Source organism: Jatropha curcas, chromosome 7 (genome assembly GCF_041381405.1).
Source record: "Jatropha curcas cultivar XTBG-Jc1 chromosome 7, XTBG_Jcur_1.0, whole genome shotgun sequence".
Lineage (NCBI taxonomy): Eukaryota > Viridiplantae > Streptophyta > Magnoliopsida > Malpighiales > Euphorbiaceae > Jatropha > Jatropha curcas.
In genome coordinates this window covers 29,971,663-29,987,894 of record NC_143157.1, presented here as the reverse complement: position 1 = coordinate 29,987,894, position 16,232 = coordinate 29,971,663, and the positions used below count along the sequence as shown (strand labels likewise).

At 33.3% G+C, this 16,232-nt stretch overlaps 3 protein-coding genes across 3 annotated transcripts; 1 reads left to right on the top strand and 2 right to left on the bottom strand.

The window, feature by feature from the left end:
- Positions 1 to 1,398: 1,398 nt before the first annotated feature.
- On the bottom strand, positions 1,399 to 2,770 carry LOC105643687 (uncharacterized). The gene is made up of 3 exons (XM_020683008.3): positions 2,468 to 2,770; positions 2,223 to 2,267; positions 1,399 to 2,142 (listed from the first exon to the last, which is right to left on the bottom strand). Exons 1-3 carry the CDS (start codon positions 2,564 to 2,566, stop codon positions 1,762 to 1,764), a joined length of 525 nt encoding a protein of 174 aa, XP_020538667.1. The 5' UTR covers positions 2,567 to 2,770; the 3' UTR covers positions 1,399 to 1,761.
- A 2,118-nt stretch (positions 2,771 to 4,888) lies between these two features.
- On the top strand, positions 4,889 to 9,195 carry A/N-INVC (Plant neutral invertase family protein). The gene is made up of 6 exons (XM_012228747.4): positions 4,889 to 6,020; positions 6,868 to 7,033; positions 7,195 to 7,406; positions 7,777 to 8,270; positions 8,402 to 8,450; positions 8,560 to 9,195. The coding sequence occupies exons 1-6, from the start codon at positions 5,202 to 5,204 to the stop codon at positions 8,884 to 8,886; spliced, it is 2,067 nt and encodes a 688-aa protein (XP_012084137.1). The 5' UTR covers positions 4,889 to 5,201; the 3' UTR covers positions 8,887 to 9,195.
- A 144-nt stretch (positions 9,196 to 9,339) lies between these two features.
- GA2OX4 (gibberellin 2-oxidase 4) lies at positions 9,340 to 12,401 on the bottom strand. The gene is made up of 3 exons (XM_012228746.4): positions 11,894 to 12,401; positions 10,391 to 10,760; positions 9,340 to 9,764 (listed from the first exon to the last, which is right to left on the bottom strand). The coding sequence occupies exons 1-3, from the start codon at positions 12,286 to 12,288 to the stop codon at positions 9,507 to 9,509; spliced, it is 1,023 nt and encodes a 340-aa protein (XP_012084136.1). The 5' UTR covers positions 12,289 to 12,401; the 3' UTR covers positions 9,340 to 9,506.
- Between the last annotated feature and the right edge of the window lie 3,831 nt (positions 12,402 to 16,232).

Here is a 16,232-nt window from a genome sequence, read left to right as displayed (position 1 = left end):
AAGAGTTTAGGTTTAGGTTTCTTATAACCAAACTCTCAAGATTTGCTTATGAAATAGCCATCTCTCAAATACTCCAAACACAAGTTTTCTTTTGTTTACCTCCATTAAAGAAGAATTAGTACCACATATTATTATTACTACATTAAGATTCTAACCTATCTCAACAGAAAACATGCACAGATAATGGATTCCCATTACACTTCTCTGATCAGACAAGAATGGTATGTTTTACAAAACACATGCTATTTGGTGCACTTTAACATCTCTCTTAACAACCATTTCAAGCTCATATTTCGTTTTCATGCCCATTTATCAATTGCGTGAAGCTTTCTAATGAAAGCGAAGGTCTCCATATGCAAATTTTGCGCTTCAATTATATATAATTAGGGTTTTAACTAATTCCAAAGTGATCACAGCCACCTGTTTTGATCAAGTGGATAACATGAATCATAAAGTTAATGGTGATCTATTTCTTTCTATAAGTGTATATAGTATAGGTCATTAACGAAAATGGATGGAAGATGTTTCCTACCCGGAACAAATGAAGTAAATGCTTGTGTTGGTTTTCCACTATGAGCAAGATCGCATGCTTTATATTACTTCATGCTTATCCCATCTGTGGAAATTTTGATGATGATAATTTTGCTTATGTGCATTCGAGGTTATTATATTTATATACAGTAGTTATATTAATCACTTCTAGTAACCATATATATAAAAGAAATTAAAATATTTTTAATCCTATATTATAGATATTTATTAATTGTTACTGACTTACCTAAATCCGATCTATGTTTCTATTCATGAACCAAACCAATGCAAATAATTTTTTTTTTTTTATTTAAAAAGTTGAATTGATGAAAAAAAAAACGATTATTTGATTGACTATAATCCAAAAAGCTAAAAAATTGAATTGATGGAATATAATTCAAGATTATGAAAAACAATGAGACCAAATTGAGATGGATATGCGTATGAAATTAAGTTAGTCTCAAATAAGCCTAAAATAGAGAGTGTGATCACATAATAAAATCCGTCTCTACCCTAAATTATTTCTGGATAATATGCTGAGAACTCCAACATTGCGTAGCTAATAGGCTATGTTCCTTCATTACGGCAACATGGTACTTCTTCTTATGTATCGTGATCCAAAATCAGAAAATTTCCTCAAATTCTTTCAGTATATAATGGCAATTTGACATATTCATTAATATTTTTTAATTTCAAAATAATCATTAGCTTCAAGTGGAAAGAATTCAAAATCCTTGCAAGAGACTTATCATGAAGCCTGTGTCTTTAATCACATCAAATCAAAGGAAAAAAAGATTATATGAAATGGAAGAAAACAAGTATAGCTGTCGATCTAAGAAAAGGAAGGAAGGAAAGAAAACTAGAACCTTGGAAAATTCAGCTCTACTAGAAAGTCAATTAGTGATTTTGTCATCGCAACTTGCAATCCAGTTAGTGATTTTGTCAAATAAACTTATAAACAATCTTATCATTAATCCCCGAGTTGCAGTTATTTATATTTATCATATAATAATAATTCCCATCGCATCGCAGTTCAATTTTTATGGGCCGGAACTGAATTTTGCTCTTGCTATTGTAGTTGGATACAGTTGGAGCAACTGCAAGTAATGACAATGGACAAGTCTATTTTTGAGGCCATTAATCACGAGCCCAATATAGCAATATCTGTATAGGCCCAAATCATTCTTAGCCCATTATAATCCATCATTTGGGCTTCCGGTTGTAATGTGCTTAAAAAGAGTTAACCGAGCCCACGTCAGCAGCAACAGCAATATTGTTAGAGCAAGCAGCGCCACCGTCCTCCTCCGTGCTCCTCTTCATCCTCTTTGATCCCCGTTTTCTGCCGCTGATCTTCGAACACGAAACTGGCAGCTCGAGATCATCATCATCCTTCGAAAACAAATTGCCGCTGCTGTTAGTGTTAGATTCTGGTTCTGTCTGACCGACGCTCTCTATAGAATGGATATGGCACTCCGGCCAGTCGAGAGCTTCCAGGTCTAGCTTCACCTGATCGAGCGATACTGAGGAACCGTAGGGCGAGAGCTCGTCCTTGAGCGTAGACCGCTGTAACTTTATCAGATCCACGGTGATCAATGCATCGTACAACACATGCTGAAATAAAGTGGAATCATTAGAGAGGAATAATTATGAATTTTAAGAGGAGATTCAATTCAAGAGAAAAGAACACATGCCTTAGGACGCTGGTAAATTTTTTTGAATCCGTGCATTAATATCACCTATATTATTCATGCCCAAACAAAACAACGAAAACGAGAATCAATAATGTAAAATTGAAGATACTGTTCTGTTTGGTTGCGGAGAAAATTGGAGGGAAAAGTAAATAATCCGTTGTTTAAGAATATGAAAGAGCCCTCCATTTTTCTCTGGAACCAAACAGATGAAAAAGGAGTGAAAAAAATAGAAGAAAATGAGTAACCTCATTAAGCTGATTCATGTTTAAGGCGTCTTGAGAAGGATCGTCAAGGAAATGCTCGTAAGCTTCAAGTGAGATAGCCTTCTTCTTCGCCTTCACCATTTTGTTTCTCTCTATAGCTTATGAGAAAAAAACAGTGGAGAATTTCAAATGTGCGGTGCAGTACTGTTTGCTATTGCAATTCGTGCCGATTTATAACTGCCGATTCAGTTACGAAAATGCCCAGCCCCAGCGTAACTGCGACGGAGCTGCATCGCCTTGTTACACTAGTGTTCACTTTTATCTCTGACAGCAAAATGTAGTTTTAATGAACAGAAACACAATTAGTTGAATTTAGAGCGACTCATATTAAGTTTATTAAAATAATTAACATTTTATTAATTATAGTTTGTATTTAATTAATCTCAGTTTAAAATATAAATTTCTAATTGATAAAACATATAAAACGAAGGAAGCAAAACTAATAGACCATGTTGGAAGCTTTTGCACTTTCTACACGTGCTAGTCGCACGCTAAAGATTAGTTTTCATTTTCTCATTTGCCTATGTACACGCAAATATCGCCATATTTGAAGGGTGGAATATTAGGATAAATTATTTCTAAAAAATAAATTTTCTTATTTTGTTTTTTATCGATAAATAATTAAAAATATTATTGTTTCAAAATGAAACTTTTCCATTGATTATAGATTAGATCTATTGATATTGATGGGTCTAATCACGTCCATCTTATTTTTTATTTTTCTGTATAAAAAACATAATACTGTATTTCGATTTTGGCTACAAAAAATTGCCACGTGTTATATAAATATCGCACAAGATTTTTAGTTTTTATTTTTCTGTCTTTCGTAAATTAAAAAATTGTTTGTCTAGACTCGTTCTCAGCCACATTTTATAGACCAAATCAATAGCAATAAAGAATTTTTGAACCGTATTCTAACTTTATCATTTTTTTCAGTGTATAGTTAAAAATACCTTCATTTCAATAAAAAAATTATATTCTCATTGGTTTGATATAAAAGTGGAGCCATAAATGCTGGCATAGGTAAAATTTTTCTGGTAGACTAGATGTAACTACATTTCGTTTTCTCGATTTTTACAAAATTTGGCATTGTAACAAACACCAACCACAAAAAAAAAAAAAAAAAAATCAAGTTATGCTAGCTAATTTTTATACCCTTCTTTTTGTTAAAAAATAAATAAAGAAAAAGAAAAAGATCTATGTATCCATGTTGAAAAATATGGCAGCATGAGCATTATTCAGAAAAGTCGTAGGATATTAGAGTATGTTCAATGCAAATAAGGATTGCTTTTACGTAATTGCCACTCTACGTAATTGCCAAGTCAGAAAAACAAAAGGATTTTTTAAAAAAATGCTTTCTAATATTAATATCTATTACTCTTTTTATTTCTAAAAAGTTTCTTACGTAATATTAATATTTATTACTCTTTAGTGATTAATTATATATTAAATTATAAACTCTAAAAAAAGAAAAATAATAATAAAAGAAAATTTAAAATTAATGTATCAGAGAGAATTTTTTTTTAATTTATTGTCTATAAATAAATATTCACTGGTTAACGCTTTCTATTTCACACCACACGTTAACCACAATTCACGTTACCGTCGAGGACGCGCTTACTGTTTTACACTAGCTTTTACAAAAGTTGGGTGAGCTGGCGCATGAGTCATCGCTCCTGTTAATATCATTTTTTTTTTCTTTTTTTTTTTGGAAGAAAATTCGGCTTCGGTTTTCTTGATTTCCGCACATTTTAATATACGATATTGTCTGTTCTGGATCAGAACCCAGAACCGACATTTCTGATCCTTTCGTAAATGGAGCTTTCGTGGTCGATTTTGCCCTTTATCCAATCACATTTGAAGTGCCTGTTCTAATACGTCTTCGTTTCCTTTCACTACCCGAATTACCCTCCATGTATCTTATCCTAGTTTTCTTACCTAATTTATTTTTTTTTTATAATTGACGTTATTTTCTCTTTCTTTTTTTTCTATTTGTATTTTTAAAAAGTTTTTTTATCTAATTTAAAATTAGAGGGTATTAGTTGAAGTTTTTAGCTCTCTCCCTAATTTTTAAGTTTTATTTTATTATTTTTCTTTCTCTGTTAGTGTTTGATTAATAAAAGGTAAATTATTAAACAGAAAAAAAGAGATGATATAAAGAATAATTACATTAACTTAAAATTTTTTAAATATAATTTAAGTAATGTAATTGCTTTTGAAAAAAAATCTTAAATGACAAAAAATGGAGGTAGTCGCAGAATTACAAAAAGGTGTTGGGTGGGGGACCAAGGGACCATTCAAAATGACAAATCACGTGCAGGGGCAGTACTGTAATTGCAAGCTCCGCCCCTGCATCTTGAAGTTTTCCTCTTCCGCGTCTATAAAAATCCATTGGGGCGCCTCCTACCAAATCTACCAATCTTTAGACACACTCTCATTCAAAGCTGTCCTTCAACGTCTCTCTTCAACTGTAAGTAACAAATTTTTAAAATTTTAATCATTTTTATCCATTTTGAATTTACACATAACCGTTCATTTTTAGTTATTCTTCTATATAGTTCTTCAGTCTATTACTCTGTGGTTCATATAATTTTTTAAGGCCAACAGAGATAGTTGTGTTGTGGGTTTATAAGATATAGCAACTAACGTTTGTATATATATAGATTGTTCAAGGTAGCACCTTTGTTCAGATTCTTTTACAATTTGCATATTAACAATGACCACTAGCAGCTGTATTGGAATCTCAACTATGAAACCTTGTTGTAGAATTCTAATTGGGTCTAAAAGTTCTTCCCTTTTTGGGGTTTCTTCCCCAAAGTTAAATAATCGAGTTTTCAATAACAATTTGTCGAAATCACAATCAAAATCAACCCATCTCCGTAGATTTCATTGCTACAGCGTCAATAATAAGTCCAGGATCATAGGTAATAAGAGTTTGGTCAATTCAAATCGCAGAGCTTTTAATGTCTCTGATTTGAATTGGGGTCAATCCAAGGTTTTTAATTTTACTTATAGGTTTCATGTAGATATGGGTAGTATAAGGGGTGTTTTAGTAATTCCCAGGGTAGCATCAGATTTTAGGAACCATTCAACATCAGTAGAGTCTCATGTTAATGAGAAGGGATTTGAAAACATTTTTATTCAAGGAGGCTTGAATTTGAAGAAGCCTTTAGTTATTGAAAAAATTGAAACAGGAAATAATGCACTCAAAAAAGATGAAACGTCTAATAGGGTAGATATTAATGGGACTAGTGTCAACATAGATTATTTGAAGGGTTTGAATGAGACTTCTCCTAATGTTGAGAGAGAGGTGTCTGAGATTGAAAAGGAGGCATGGAAGTTGCTTCAAGGTGCTATTGTGAATTACTGTGGGAATCCAGTGGGGACTGTTGCTGCAAATGATCCTGCTGACAAGCAACCACTGAATTATGATCAAGTGTTTATCCGTGATTTTGTTCCGTCTGCGCTTGCTTTTTTGCTTAATGGAGAGCCAGAGATTGTGAAGAACTTTCTTCTTTACACATTACAGTTACAGGTAATTTATGTTTGAAAAGTTGCACATTGCCTAATGCATTCATGTGCACTTTTAGAATGCAACACTGATGAATTTGTTTGTTGTTGATTCTTTCAATGATTAATTTTTCCATCTAGTAAGTGTCACTTCATTTTTGCATGTGAAATGAAACTGTGTTACTTCGGCATATTGATTTGATGATGAGACACATTAGATAAAAATGAACGGATTAATCTAGTTATCACACAAAACTTTATACAGGATGTCAAGAAATGCTGCTGATTTGAGTTTTACGAGCCCAAATTATGTTTTGGATCCTCTTTCTATAATGTTTACATTAATTTCCAACCCTAATGGAAAAGACGTGGCAAAATTTTTGTGAGCACAATGCCTCATAATTTTGTGGCGTGAGGTTCACACTATAAATGTCTTTGACCATATTACATAGTGTTCCGTTATGGCTCAGTAGATGTATTATTAATGTTCTTGCTTACATCCATTCCTTGGTACCCTGATGTACTGTGGTTTTGAACTGAACTCAAATCTGCCTTAATGTTTCAGTGTTTTCTTTTTCTGAACACATAAAAAATATGCGTAATTTCTGCACTGTGCATAGTTTAGTTTGTACGACAAGGTTTGCGAGATGGAATCCATTTATCTCCAAAAACAAATAAATTAGCTTATTGCTTTAAGTAGGTCTAATGATATCATAGAATGTCGCAGGGTAGCATGTTTATCATCCATCTGCAATGGTTTCTTTCTGAAATTAACACCAGGAATGTTGCATTTTAAGAGCAAAAAGACATAAAAACAATAATCCTTCAAATGTTTAATTGCAATAATGTTTTCTCCTCTTTAAATTCTTTAGAGTTGGGAGAAGACAGTGGACTGTTACAGTCCTGGGCAAGGGTTGATGCCAGCAAGTTTTAAAGTCAGAACCGTACCCCTCGATGGAAATGATGGAGCATTTGAAGAAGTTTTGGATCCTGATTTTGGTGAATCAGCTATTGGGCGTGTAGCTCCTGTTGATTCTGGTATGCCAAGCAGGCCTTCATATAGTGTTGGTTCAAATTCTTATCGTTCCTGCTTCATTCTGCATGTTTCAAGTGTTCCTCTAGTTTCTTTATCAATTTAAATAACTCATTTGAAACATTTTGGAGCATTATTAGATTCTGAAACTCATGTCCATCAACAGGGTTGTGGTGGATAATGCTGTTGCGAGCTTATGGAAAGATCACAGGCGACTATTCATTGCAAGAGAGAATTGATGTTCAGACAGGCATAAGGCTCATACTTAATTTGTGTTTATCAGATGGATTTGACATGTTTCCTACTCTGTTAGTCACTGATGGCTCCTGTATGATTGATAGGCGGATGGGTATTCATGGACACCCTCTCGAAATCCAAGTAAGTCGGTGGTAGTCAATTCAACTTTAGATTTTGGTTTATTTGTTACATGTTGTAGAAAGTATAGCAAATAGATTTTCTTTTACATTTTATTCAGCAGTTATGAGGTTTGTTCTGCCTAATCACCCATTTGGATGTTTATTATATTCCATTTGTCTGCCAGCAGCATTTAATAGGCTCCATAGATGAAATAGTGCTCTAGATGGAGATGCCTATATGCCCTTCTTTCTTCAACATATATGCGTGTCTCATTGTTATTTCTTGCTTGCTTTTCATTTTCTCTCTTTTTAACTTCATCTTTTATTCAGACATTTTAGTTTCTCCTTTCCTTAGCCATAGGGTTGTACCTGACTAGTTTGATTTTTTTTAGGCCTTATTCTACTCAGCTTTACGTTGTGCACGTGAGATGCTTATCATCAACGATGGAACTAAGAAATTGGTAGCTGCTGTGAACAACCGACTCAGTGCACTCTCATTTCACATCAGAGAGTATTATTGGGTCGATATAAAGAAGATTAATGAGATATATCGTTACAAGACAGAGGAATACTCGACAGATGCAGTCAACAAGTTCAATATATATCCGGATCAAATTCCTTCTTGGCTAGTGGATTGGATTCCTGAAGAAGGTGGCTACCTCATTGGCAATTTACAACCTGCTCACATGGATTTTAGGTTTTTTACTCTTGGAAATCTTTGGGCCATTGTTTCCTCTTTGGGAACCTCAAAACAAAATGAGGGTATCCTGAATTTGATTGAAGCCAAATGGGATGATCTTATGGCTGACATGCCTCTTAAGATTTGTTACCCTGCTTTGGAAAATGAAGAGTGGCGTATAATTACTGGCAGTGACCCAAAGAATACGTGAGGCTCTTTTATGTTCCACTTGGTTTAATTAGATCTCTCATTTTCCCATTAATATGTTGGCTAGCAGCACAACGGGTTTTGGGGAACTATTGCTTTCTAATTTACTAATCTTCCCTGATTTCTTGCAGCCCATGGTCATATCACAATGGAGGATCTTGGCCAACACTTCTATGGCAGGTAAATTTTCCAAATTATAACTTTCTTGGATGTTTTTGGACACTGGATCTATTTTGATCTGAGATAGTAAGACTTGTGATTACTAAGCTATTACTGGTTATTGTTCCAGTTTACTTTGGCGTGTATAAAAATGGGGAGGCCTGAATTAGCGCAGAAGGCAGTTTCTTTGGCAGAGAAGAGGTTGTCAGTGGATCAGTGGCCTGAATACTATGACATGCGGCGTGGAAGGTTTATAGGTAAACAATCCCGGCTTTATCAGACATGGACAATTGCTGGTTTCCTGGCTTCAAAAATGCTTTTGAAGAACCCGGAGAAGGCATCATTGTTGTACTGGGAAGAGGATTATGATCTCCTCGAGACTTGTGTCTGTGCACTTAGCAAAACTAATCGGAAGAAATGCTCGCGATTTGCTGCAAGATCACAGGATCGCGCCTGATCTTGGTTTTCTCCTTTAAAAACAGCAATAAGCATGGGACAACAAGAAAAAGAAATAAGAGCATTCTCAGCTCTGGAAACATTAATTATCCAGAGATGACTTGTGCTGATATTAGAACAGCATCGCACCTTTTTCAGGATTTTGACATTTGCTTTGTTATTTCTGACAGCAAACATAACTATGAAGTATAAATGTGTTGTATCATTCAATTTCAATTAGATGGCTCTGTTTTTAGAGAGCCTCTAACATATTGTATGTATATAGATTAATTTGGAAGATATATATAAATTCAACATTTATTTAGTTTCAGTTTCCATGACTAATGGCATATGATATAAATAATCATAAGCTCGTGATGTCCAATTTTTCTTTATGGCTTTCCTTATCTTTTCAATGAGCATTGAGTTACTTGACAGCAGAAAAAAGAGAGGAGGAAAAAAAAGAGGGCCAGGCTTGGAGAAAAGAAAGGAAATTTTACACAAAAACACTACACTGTAGATGGAAAACCATTCCGCTGTCTCCGAGCTACAAGACTACAACTTTGATCTTTCCATGTGTAACCAAAATTCCCCATTCAGGGGTACACATAAAGGCAAGAAGCCAAGACCCTACAAAAGATATCAAGCTACCTCTTCTCCTTGTTTCCTGAATAGATCAATACGGCTATCACCTAGGCGCAAAGAATAAGCTGCTTTCTTATAATCAGCCCAAGTGAAAGTCCTATACAAGGAGGGCTTAATGGTTGAAACCATCTCTGGCAGTGCTGTGATCTTGGCATTCAAAGGTGGTGCAGCAAAATACGCCATTGACATCCTGGACTGGTCTGAATTGGTTAGAGCTCTATGTCTCACACTCACAAATCTTCCATTTGTCATAGCCTATCAGAAAACAGACGAATATTTTTGAAAAATTATAACAAAGGAAATGAACAAAAGGGTATTTTCTGACAGCTTTCAAAGTGGGACAATCACAGATCTTATCAAAGTCATTTTCATGGCTTTGGTTATAGGAAATCACTTTCAAAACAGGAATCGTTTTATTTTTGAGTAAATGATATTTTGGATAGACAGCTATGACCAAAAAAGACCTTATATTATCTATTATCATTATCATATCTTTCGAAAGGAAGAACCGAATCGGCTCAAGGCAGCTCAACGTTTATCACTTATCCCTTTGGTTAAATTAAAAAAGGTATTCCCTTTCCCTGCAATAAAACTGAAGTCAGCTTCTAAACAGACCAGAAATGGAAAGAAAACCCAAATGAGCGGACAAATTTTCCAGTTCCATTTATTCCGAAACAACCCAGTTCATGTTTCTTATTCTCATTGGTTAGAAACTGATGTTTAAAGGGTCCCACTCTTCCACTCTCCATAGCTTCAGTGACAACTGACAGTGAATGTGATTCCCCAGTTTCAATCACCTTTCTCCGATTGTGATCATTTCTACTACAGCAATAGTAAATACTAAATAAGAGAGAAAAAGGAAGGAAAATAGTTATACCAACCTGTAAAACATCACCAACATTAACGCAGAAGGCAGTGGGGTCAGGAGAGACAGGGACCCACACACCGTCATCTAACGAAATCTGGAGGCCACCAACATCGTTGGATCTCAAGAGAGTTAAGATCTGAGGGTCAGAGTGCTCTCCGAAGCCAACTCTGGTTGTGTAATTAGAAGAAGGTGATGTGTCGTTATCCTTGCAGAGAATAGGCATAGGCGGGTAGTAATTAAGCCTGAGGATGGAGTCACTGTCGACGTCTCTGATCAAGCTGCTAAACACTGAGGTTTGTGGGACCTGTAGCCCTTCTGCCATCAGATCTAAAAGCTCACATGCCACCTCTCTAACTGCTTCTATGTAACCACTCACAGCAGAGCTGTCACATTTTATCACACACAACAAGCTTCATCATCACTACCATGCACCAACACACTCTCACACCAACATTTAAAAAAAAAAAAAAAAAAAAGAAAAATTTCAAATTTTGATTTGATTAGACGTTGTTGATATATCTCTATGACTCGTCAATCCCTTTCTTTCTCCAATATCTTCTGTGTGATAGACTGATTGTACTTTGCCTTATCCTTTACTATTATTACCATTTTTTATTGTTATTATTATTATTATTAAAAATTAAAAATCAAAATGTAGGATTTTATTAATTTTGACTTGGTGAAATAGTTAACCACGCGCTAAGTACGAGCGTTATCGAAAACAACACAAGTATTTTGAGTGACAGAGAAGTGTCGGAGAGAGGGGGATCCCACCTTCCAGGAGACTCGCTCGTATAATCCCCATAGTGCCGACTCCCATGTGAATTTTTTTTTTTCGGGGTCTTTTATTATTTTTTTTTTTTTGGTAAAAAAAAACACAGATGTTCTAAGTGGTTTTATAAGTCACGTGTGCTGGCTTTTTTTTTTTTAAAAAAAAAAATCAACTATTTCATTTACAAATTCGATTATTTATTGAATCTTATATATATTGACACAGCTCAACGTTGGTTAGCTGCGACAAGACTATATGACCTTTTTCGATTTAAAATAGTATTTGTAATGAGTTTATTTATTGTATAAATGGATTTATGCACGGAGTCTTTTCCATATATATTAATCAGAAAATTAAAAAAAAAAAAAAAAACAGAGAGGAAGAAGGTGGCTTAAAAATGGTTTACTTTAGCTTCGAAGCAAAGAAAGGTGCAGTTGCACAAAACTGTATATATATAATACCAATTTTCCAAATGTTACCTTTTATATGTGTGTGTGTATATATAACCATAAAGATTAAATTAGAAAACGAAAGAGAAAATGGAAAACGCTAGTTTTGCATGCTGCTGCTGCTACTGCAAAACCAAATTTCAGAACTGAAGAAAAGCAGCCCATGAATAAAAAGAACAGTTCCCAAATTTTTTTACTTATTTTTTAATCATTCAATTCATATAAAATAATGTAAAGTTGAAAGCAATATAATATAAAAGGAAAGGAATAGAAAGGAAAGAAAAGGTTAGTGTACCTGAATTTGATAGGGTCATTGGAAATGGTTTTGGATCTTTGAGCAATGGAGAGAGGATGGGTATTGAGAAGAAGATATTCAACTTCTCCCGTATCACCATTAAAGCCAATATTTTTGCAGCCATAACCGAAAGGATTAGCAGGGCCAGAAAGTTGCTTTTCAGGGACGGGCTTTGCAAAGAAGCTAAGACTTTCTTGTTCCATTTTCGCTATGGTTTCTTGCGAAACGCCATGGTTTATCACTTTGAAGAAACCAAATTCTTCACAGGCTCGAACGATTCGATTCTGCAACTCTGATCTCTTGTTATTATTATTTGCCAATGAGAGGTCGATTATGGGCAACTCAATGGCCTGGATTTTTTCACTGCGAATTGGGGTTGGAGATGCCACCACCATTTCTAGTAATGCTATCTATCAAAGAAGAGAGAGAGAGGTTTTTAGATATGAAGATGTGGAGTAACCGAGGAAGTGAAGTACAGAAGAAGATGAGTTTGCTTATTATGGCCTTATGCTATAAATATATTTGAGAAAGAAGAGAGAGAAGAAGAAGAATCTTGGAGAGAGAATGAGAATTGAATATATAATAATTAAAATATTTTCTTGGGAATTCGAAGACTTGAGGGTGAAGTACAAAATACAACTAGCAAGCAAATTCCTGTAACACCAAGTCGGTTGACTTTCTTCACTTTTTTTGACTTCAATATTATTATCATCACAACACATATTTCGTCAACATTTTCTTTTTCATTTTTTTACTGTAAATTAATCTTTTCTAACCTTTTTGATTTAAATTGTATTTTCGATGCGGCGTCGTCGTAGTATATATTATATCCTTGACCCGTAAGAAAGCATATCTTGAGGCAAAGATAATAATTTAAACAGAGAAAGAATTATTTATATTGGGTATATGTTTTCATTGTTGCATATAAAATTTAATTGACTTGATGTATTCAATATTTAATACGGGAAAGTAGATAAGTATTATCCAATTAAATAATTAATTTATTTATTATGGTTTGAAGGTTGACATGAGGGCTTGGTAGGTACTCATGTTTCAAGGCTAGCACTGCATTCCACGTGTTATTTAGGTTCTATGGGTTCAATAAAGGTTCGCAGCTGGGTATTAATTACACTAGTTCATGCATTGACTGAGGTTTTCTTCTCCGTTTGTGCCTCCTCCGCCTCTCGCTGTCTCGCCAATTCTTTTAAATACTTAATTCTACTACCTAGCAGCGCATTGGATTGGAAATTCTTCTCTGCCCATAGAATTATTCAACACATCTTTCCTTTACATCTTCGAGAATCTTTGACCCAGCATTATATATTTTGAAATAATTATATTTTAAATTACGTTTAAAATGAAAATTAACTATTTTCTAATACCCTATTAACTAAAGAAAGAATTAATAATAATTGGGAGGTAGGAAACAATAATTTACAGCACTAGAGTGTAGCATGAAAGTGATAGTGTTGAAATTGAGGTGACCAATAATGGAGGTGCATCAGAAAAATCTTGAAAAATAAAGTAATAATGGAGGAGGAGGAGCTAATATTAATTAATTAATTAATTAATTAGAATAATAAGAAGTGAGCAAGAAAGATACGAAACAATAATTGACCATAAGATTACTGTCTTAATGTGGTAATTTAAACAATAATAGAGGTAAATAAAAATGATTAAATTGAGATTAGGAGCACCTAATCTCCCACTACTAAAAATAGAAATACTTTTGGAAATTAAAATGTTTGTTGACTCTCAAAGAGGTAGCTTCTGAATTCCCATGCACATGATAAAGAAGCTTCTTTATTTCTTGATTTTTAATTAATCTCTCATTCCTTTTTTAGTCGCTTTCATTACTAAGCTCTGACCTATTCTTGTTCCGTGGAGGGTCCTGCCCAGATTTCTTTTTCTTTTTATTTTTTATTTTTTATTACTATATATATCATTTATCCATTTAAAATTTTTATTTAAAATTAATATTTCAAAGCATGCAAGTATTATATATTAAATAAATAAAATAATAGGTATTTTGAGGTAGAGATATAGATTGCAGTCCAGCAAGCAACCCAAAGTTATTTATTATGGGTTGGAAAGACAGGATAGAGATTCATGGAGGCAGACACAATTATTGGTGGACAATACATATACATTTATAGGTCGATTACCACCAATTAATTCATTCCATTTTTGTTAAATTGAATCATTATTTTTATCTATCAGGAACGTGAAGGTCCAATAGGAAACTTGATTTCCCCGTGACAAAGGAATAGTATCTTTCTTTTCTTTTTTTTTTTTTTAAATAAATAAATAAATTGTAGTTAGGAGATATTTCTTTTTCCATGACTTATCTCTATGTGAATGGTAAGTCAAACATTGCGATATTCTAACAACCCACAATGAAAAATTCATTTTAAACAAACAAAAAAAAACCTTTAATTCAATTTTTAAATTATGCAATCAAAGTAAATGAAAGTTTATTTTATTTGTGTTATATTAGTTTTTAAAATAAAAAGTTTGAGCAAACCTTTATTGGTACAACAATCATATTAATTAATAAAAAGAAAAAAAAGAAAAGGGATTGATGGTTATATATCAATGTCCCCAGCTACCATCATTCAAGGTTTTTGTTGGCCGTTACAACCTTACGGTATTATATTATATATTTATAATTATACGTTATTTGATTGATTTTCTCACTTGTGTGAAAAAGAGAGTGTCAAGTCCGAGTACTATCAACCATAAAGATCTTCATTAGTTTAGTGATTTATATATAGTGATCTCTGTTGTGTAATTCAAAGTGTTATTTCGACTTATTGAGAGTTAAAAATATATAAATTAAAAGATTGAAGAATTTGGTGAGCAGATAGAATATTCTAATGTGTTGAGGTTTTTTTTATTATTGATGAGTAAAGCCCGAAGAAATTGCTTTGGGGACATAAATAGGCCAGCCAAATTCTATATGGCAAAATCAAACTTTTTCAATTCATTCATTGGCCACTACATTTATTTATTTCTTTCTTTTGGTAGATAGTGATAGATACTTTAAATATATATATATATATATTTAAAAACTCCAAAATGACGAAATTCTGCAGTATATCGTAATAATATAACGGTGCTCAATTAATCAATGAGTATCATTTTCTTGCATCATTTATATAATAATAATAATAATAAAATAATAATAATAATAATATCCTTTTCTCTTATTATGCACGAAGTTCGTAAAAATAAATTATTAATTTTTCAACTTCTCTATTATTAGACGTCACAATAAATATATATTATTTTTATATAATTACATGAGACCATTATGTGTATTAATTGGAAGATAGAGTTTTCAAGTCATTTTCAGATTGAAACCTATGAAAAATGAAAGAAATTGACGGAATAAACCTAAATTTATTTGTGTTGCCATCAACAGATTGTTGACACTAAGATTTTTTTTTATTAGCCTAATAAAAAAATTAAACGACCAATCAATTGGCGGCACGCTTACCCATCGAATTTGCTCGAATATTTTCCAAAACATATAATATTATTTGGAGCAAGTGGATTATCATTCAACAATGACTACATAATTGACCAACAAATGGAATATTTTAAGTTAATTTCAAGATTGGGGTTACCTATTCGAGTGCAATCTTGTGAGTTTCTTCTATCATACATATGGATTTTTATTTAATATGGATTAGATTTGCTTAGACCGGTTCTATGGCTCCATTCGTAAGTTGAATTGAAGAAAATAAAAATTTTTATAAAAATGGGAATATTTCTAATCATGCGTTGAAAAAAAACACAGAAATATTAAAATTTTTTTATTTTCATTATTTTGATCCATAAGTGAGATATGAACCAGTATATTTCATTTAATGCGTGGTGATAAATATACTTTTAAAACCATCATATCATGGTATGTATGACACATTAAGAATTGATCCCCACCCTTCCAAAAATTCCCCCACCAATGATTGGTCATATTGATTTCAAACGACAACCTCTTTCTTTAAACATGAAATGATGAGTTGAGTGCGTTGGTGGTGGACCTGTCGTTCAGGGACCGCGAGTGAGAGGAGGCAATGGGCCGAAAGTGTGTACATTTGTTTAGCAACTGGTGGCTGGCCCAATTATTTCATGCCTTTTTTTTTTATTTGGCCCATGAATACCGTTTTATTGGGTCTGAACATGAGAACCACCCGGCCCAATTCAGAACAAGCAACCATTAGAGGACTTAAGCTAAGATGCAAATCTAATATTTCTAACGTACTACAACGTATTTAAGATAATATTAAAATAGGACCTAAGATAGCTTAGTTCTGTGATTGAATCGCACTAGATT

What these genes read in the sequence shown, in the direction of transcription:
- LOC105643687 (XM_020683008.3), bottom strand. Translation starts at nt 2,566, where the DNA reads ATGGTGAAGGCGAAGAAGAAGGCTATCTCACTTGAAGCTTACGAGCAT. An exon ending in ACATGAATCAGCTTAATGAG is followed by an intron (nt 2,268 to 2,467) that starts GTTACTCATTTT and finishes TGAATAATATAG; the next exon opens with GTGATATTAATGCACGGATT. An exon ending in AAATTTACCAGCGTCCTAAG is followed by an intron (nt 2,143 to 2,222) that starts GCATGTGTTCTT and finishes ACTTTATTTCAG; the next exon opens with CATGTGTTGTACGATGCATT.
- A/N-INVC (XM_012228747.4), top strand. Translation starts at nt 5,202, where the DNA reads ATGACCACTAGCAGCTGTATTGGAATCTCAACTATGAAACCTTGTTGT. An exon ending in TTTACACATTACAGTTACAG is followed by an intron (nt 6,021 to 6,867) that starts GTAATTTATGTT and finishes TAAATTCTTTAG; the next exon opens with AGTTGGGAGAAGACAGTGGA. An exon ending in GACACCCTCTCGAAATCCAA is followed by an intron (nt 7,407 to 7,776) that starts GTAAGTCGGTGG and finishes GATTTTTTTTAG; the next exon opens with GCCTTATTCTACTCAGCTTT.
- GA2OX4 (XM_012228746.4), bottom strand. Translation starts at nt 12,288, where the DNA reads ATGGTGGTGGCATCTCCAACCCCAATTCGCAGTGAAAAAATCCAGGCC. An exon ending in AATGACCCTATCAAATTCAG is followed by an intron (nt 10,761 to 11,893) that starts GTACACTAACCT and finishes AAAATGTGACAG; the next exon opens with CTCTGCTGTGAGTGGTTACA. An exon ending in ATGTTGGTGATGTTTTACAG is followed by an intron (nt 9,765 to 10,390) that starts GTTGGTATAACT and finishes GTTTTCTGATAG; the next exon opens with GCTATGACAAATGGAAGATT.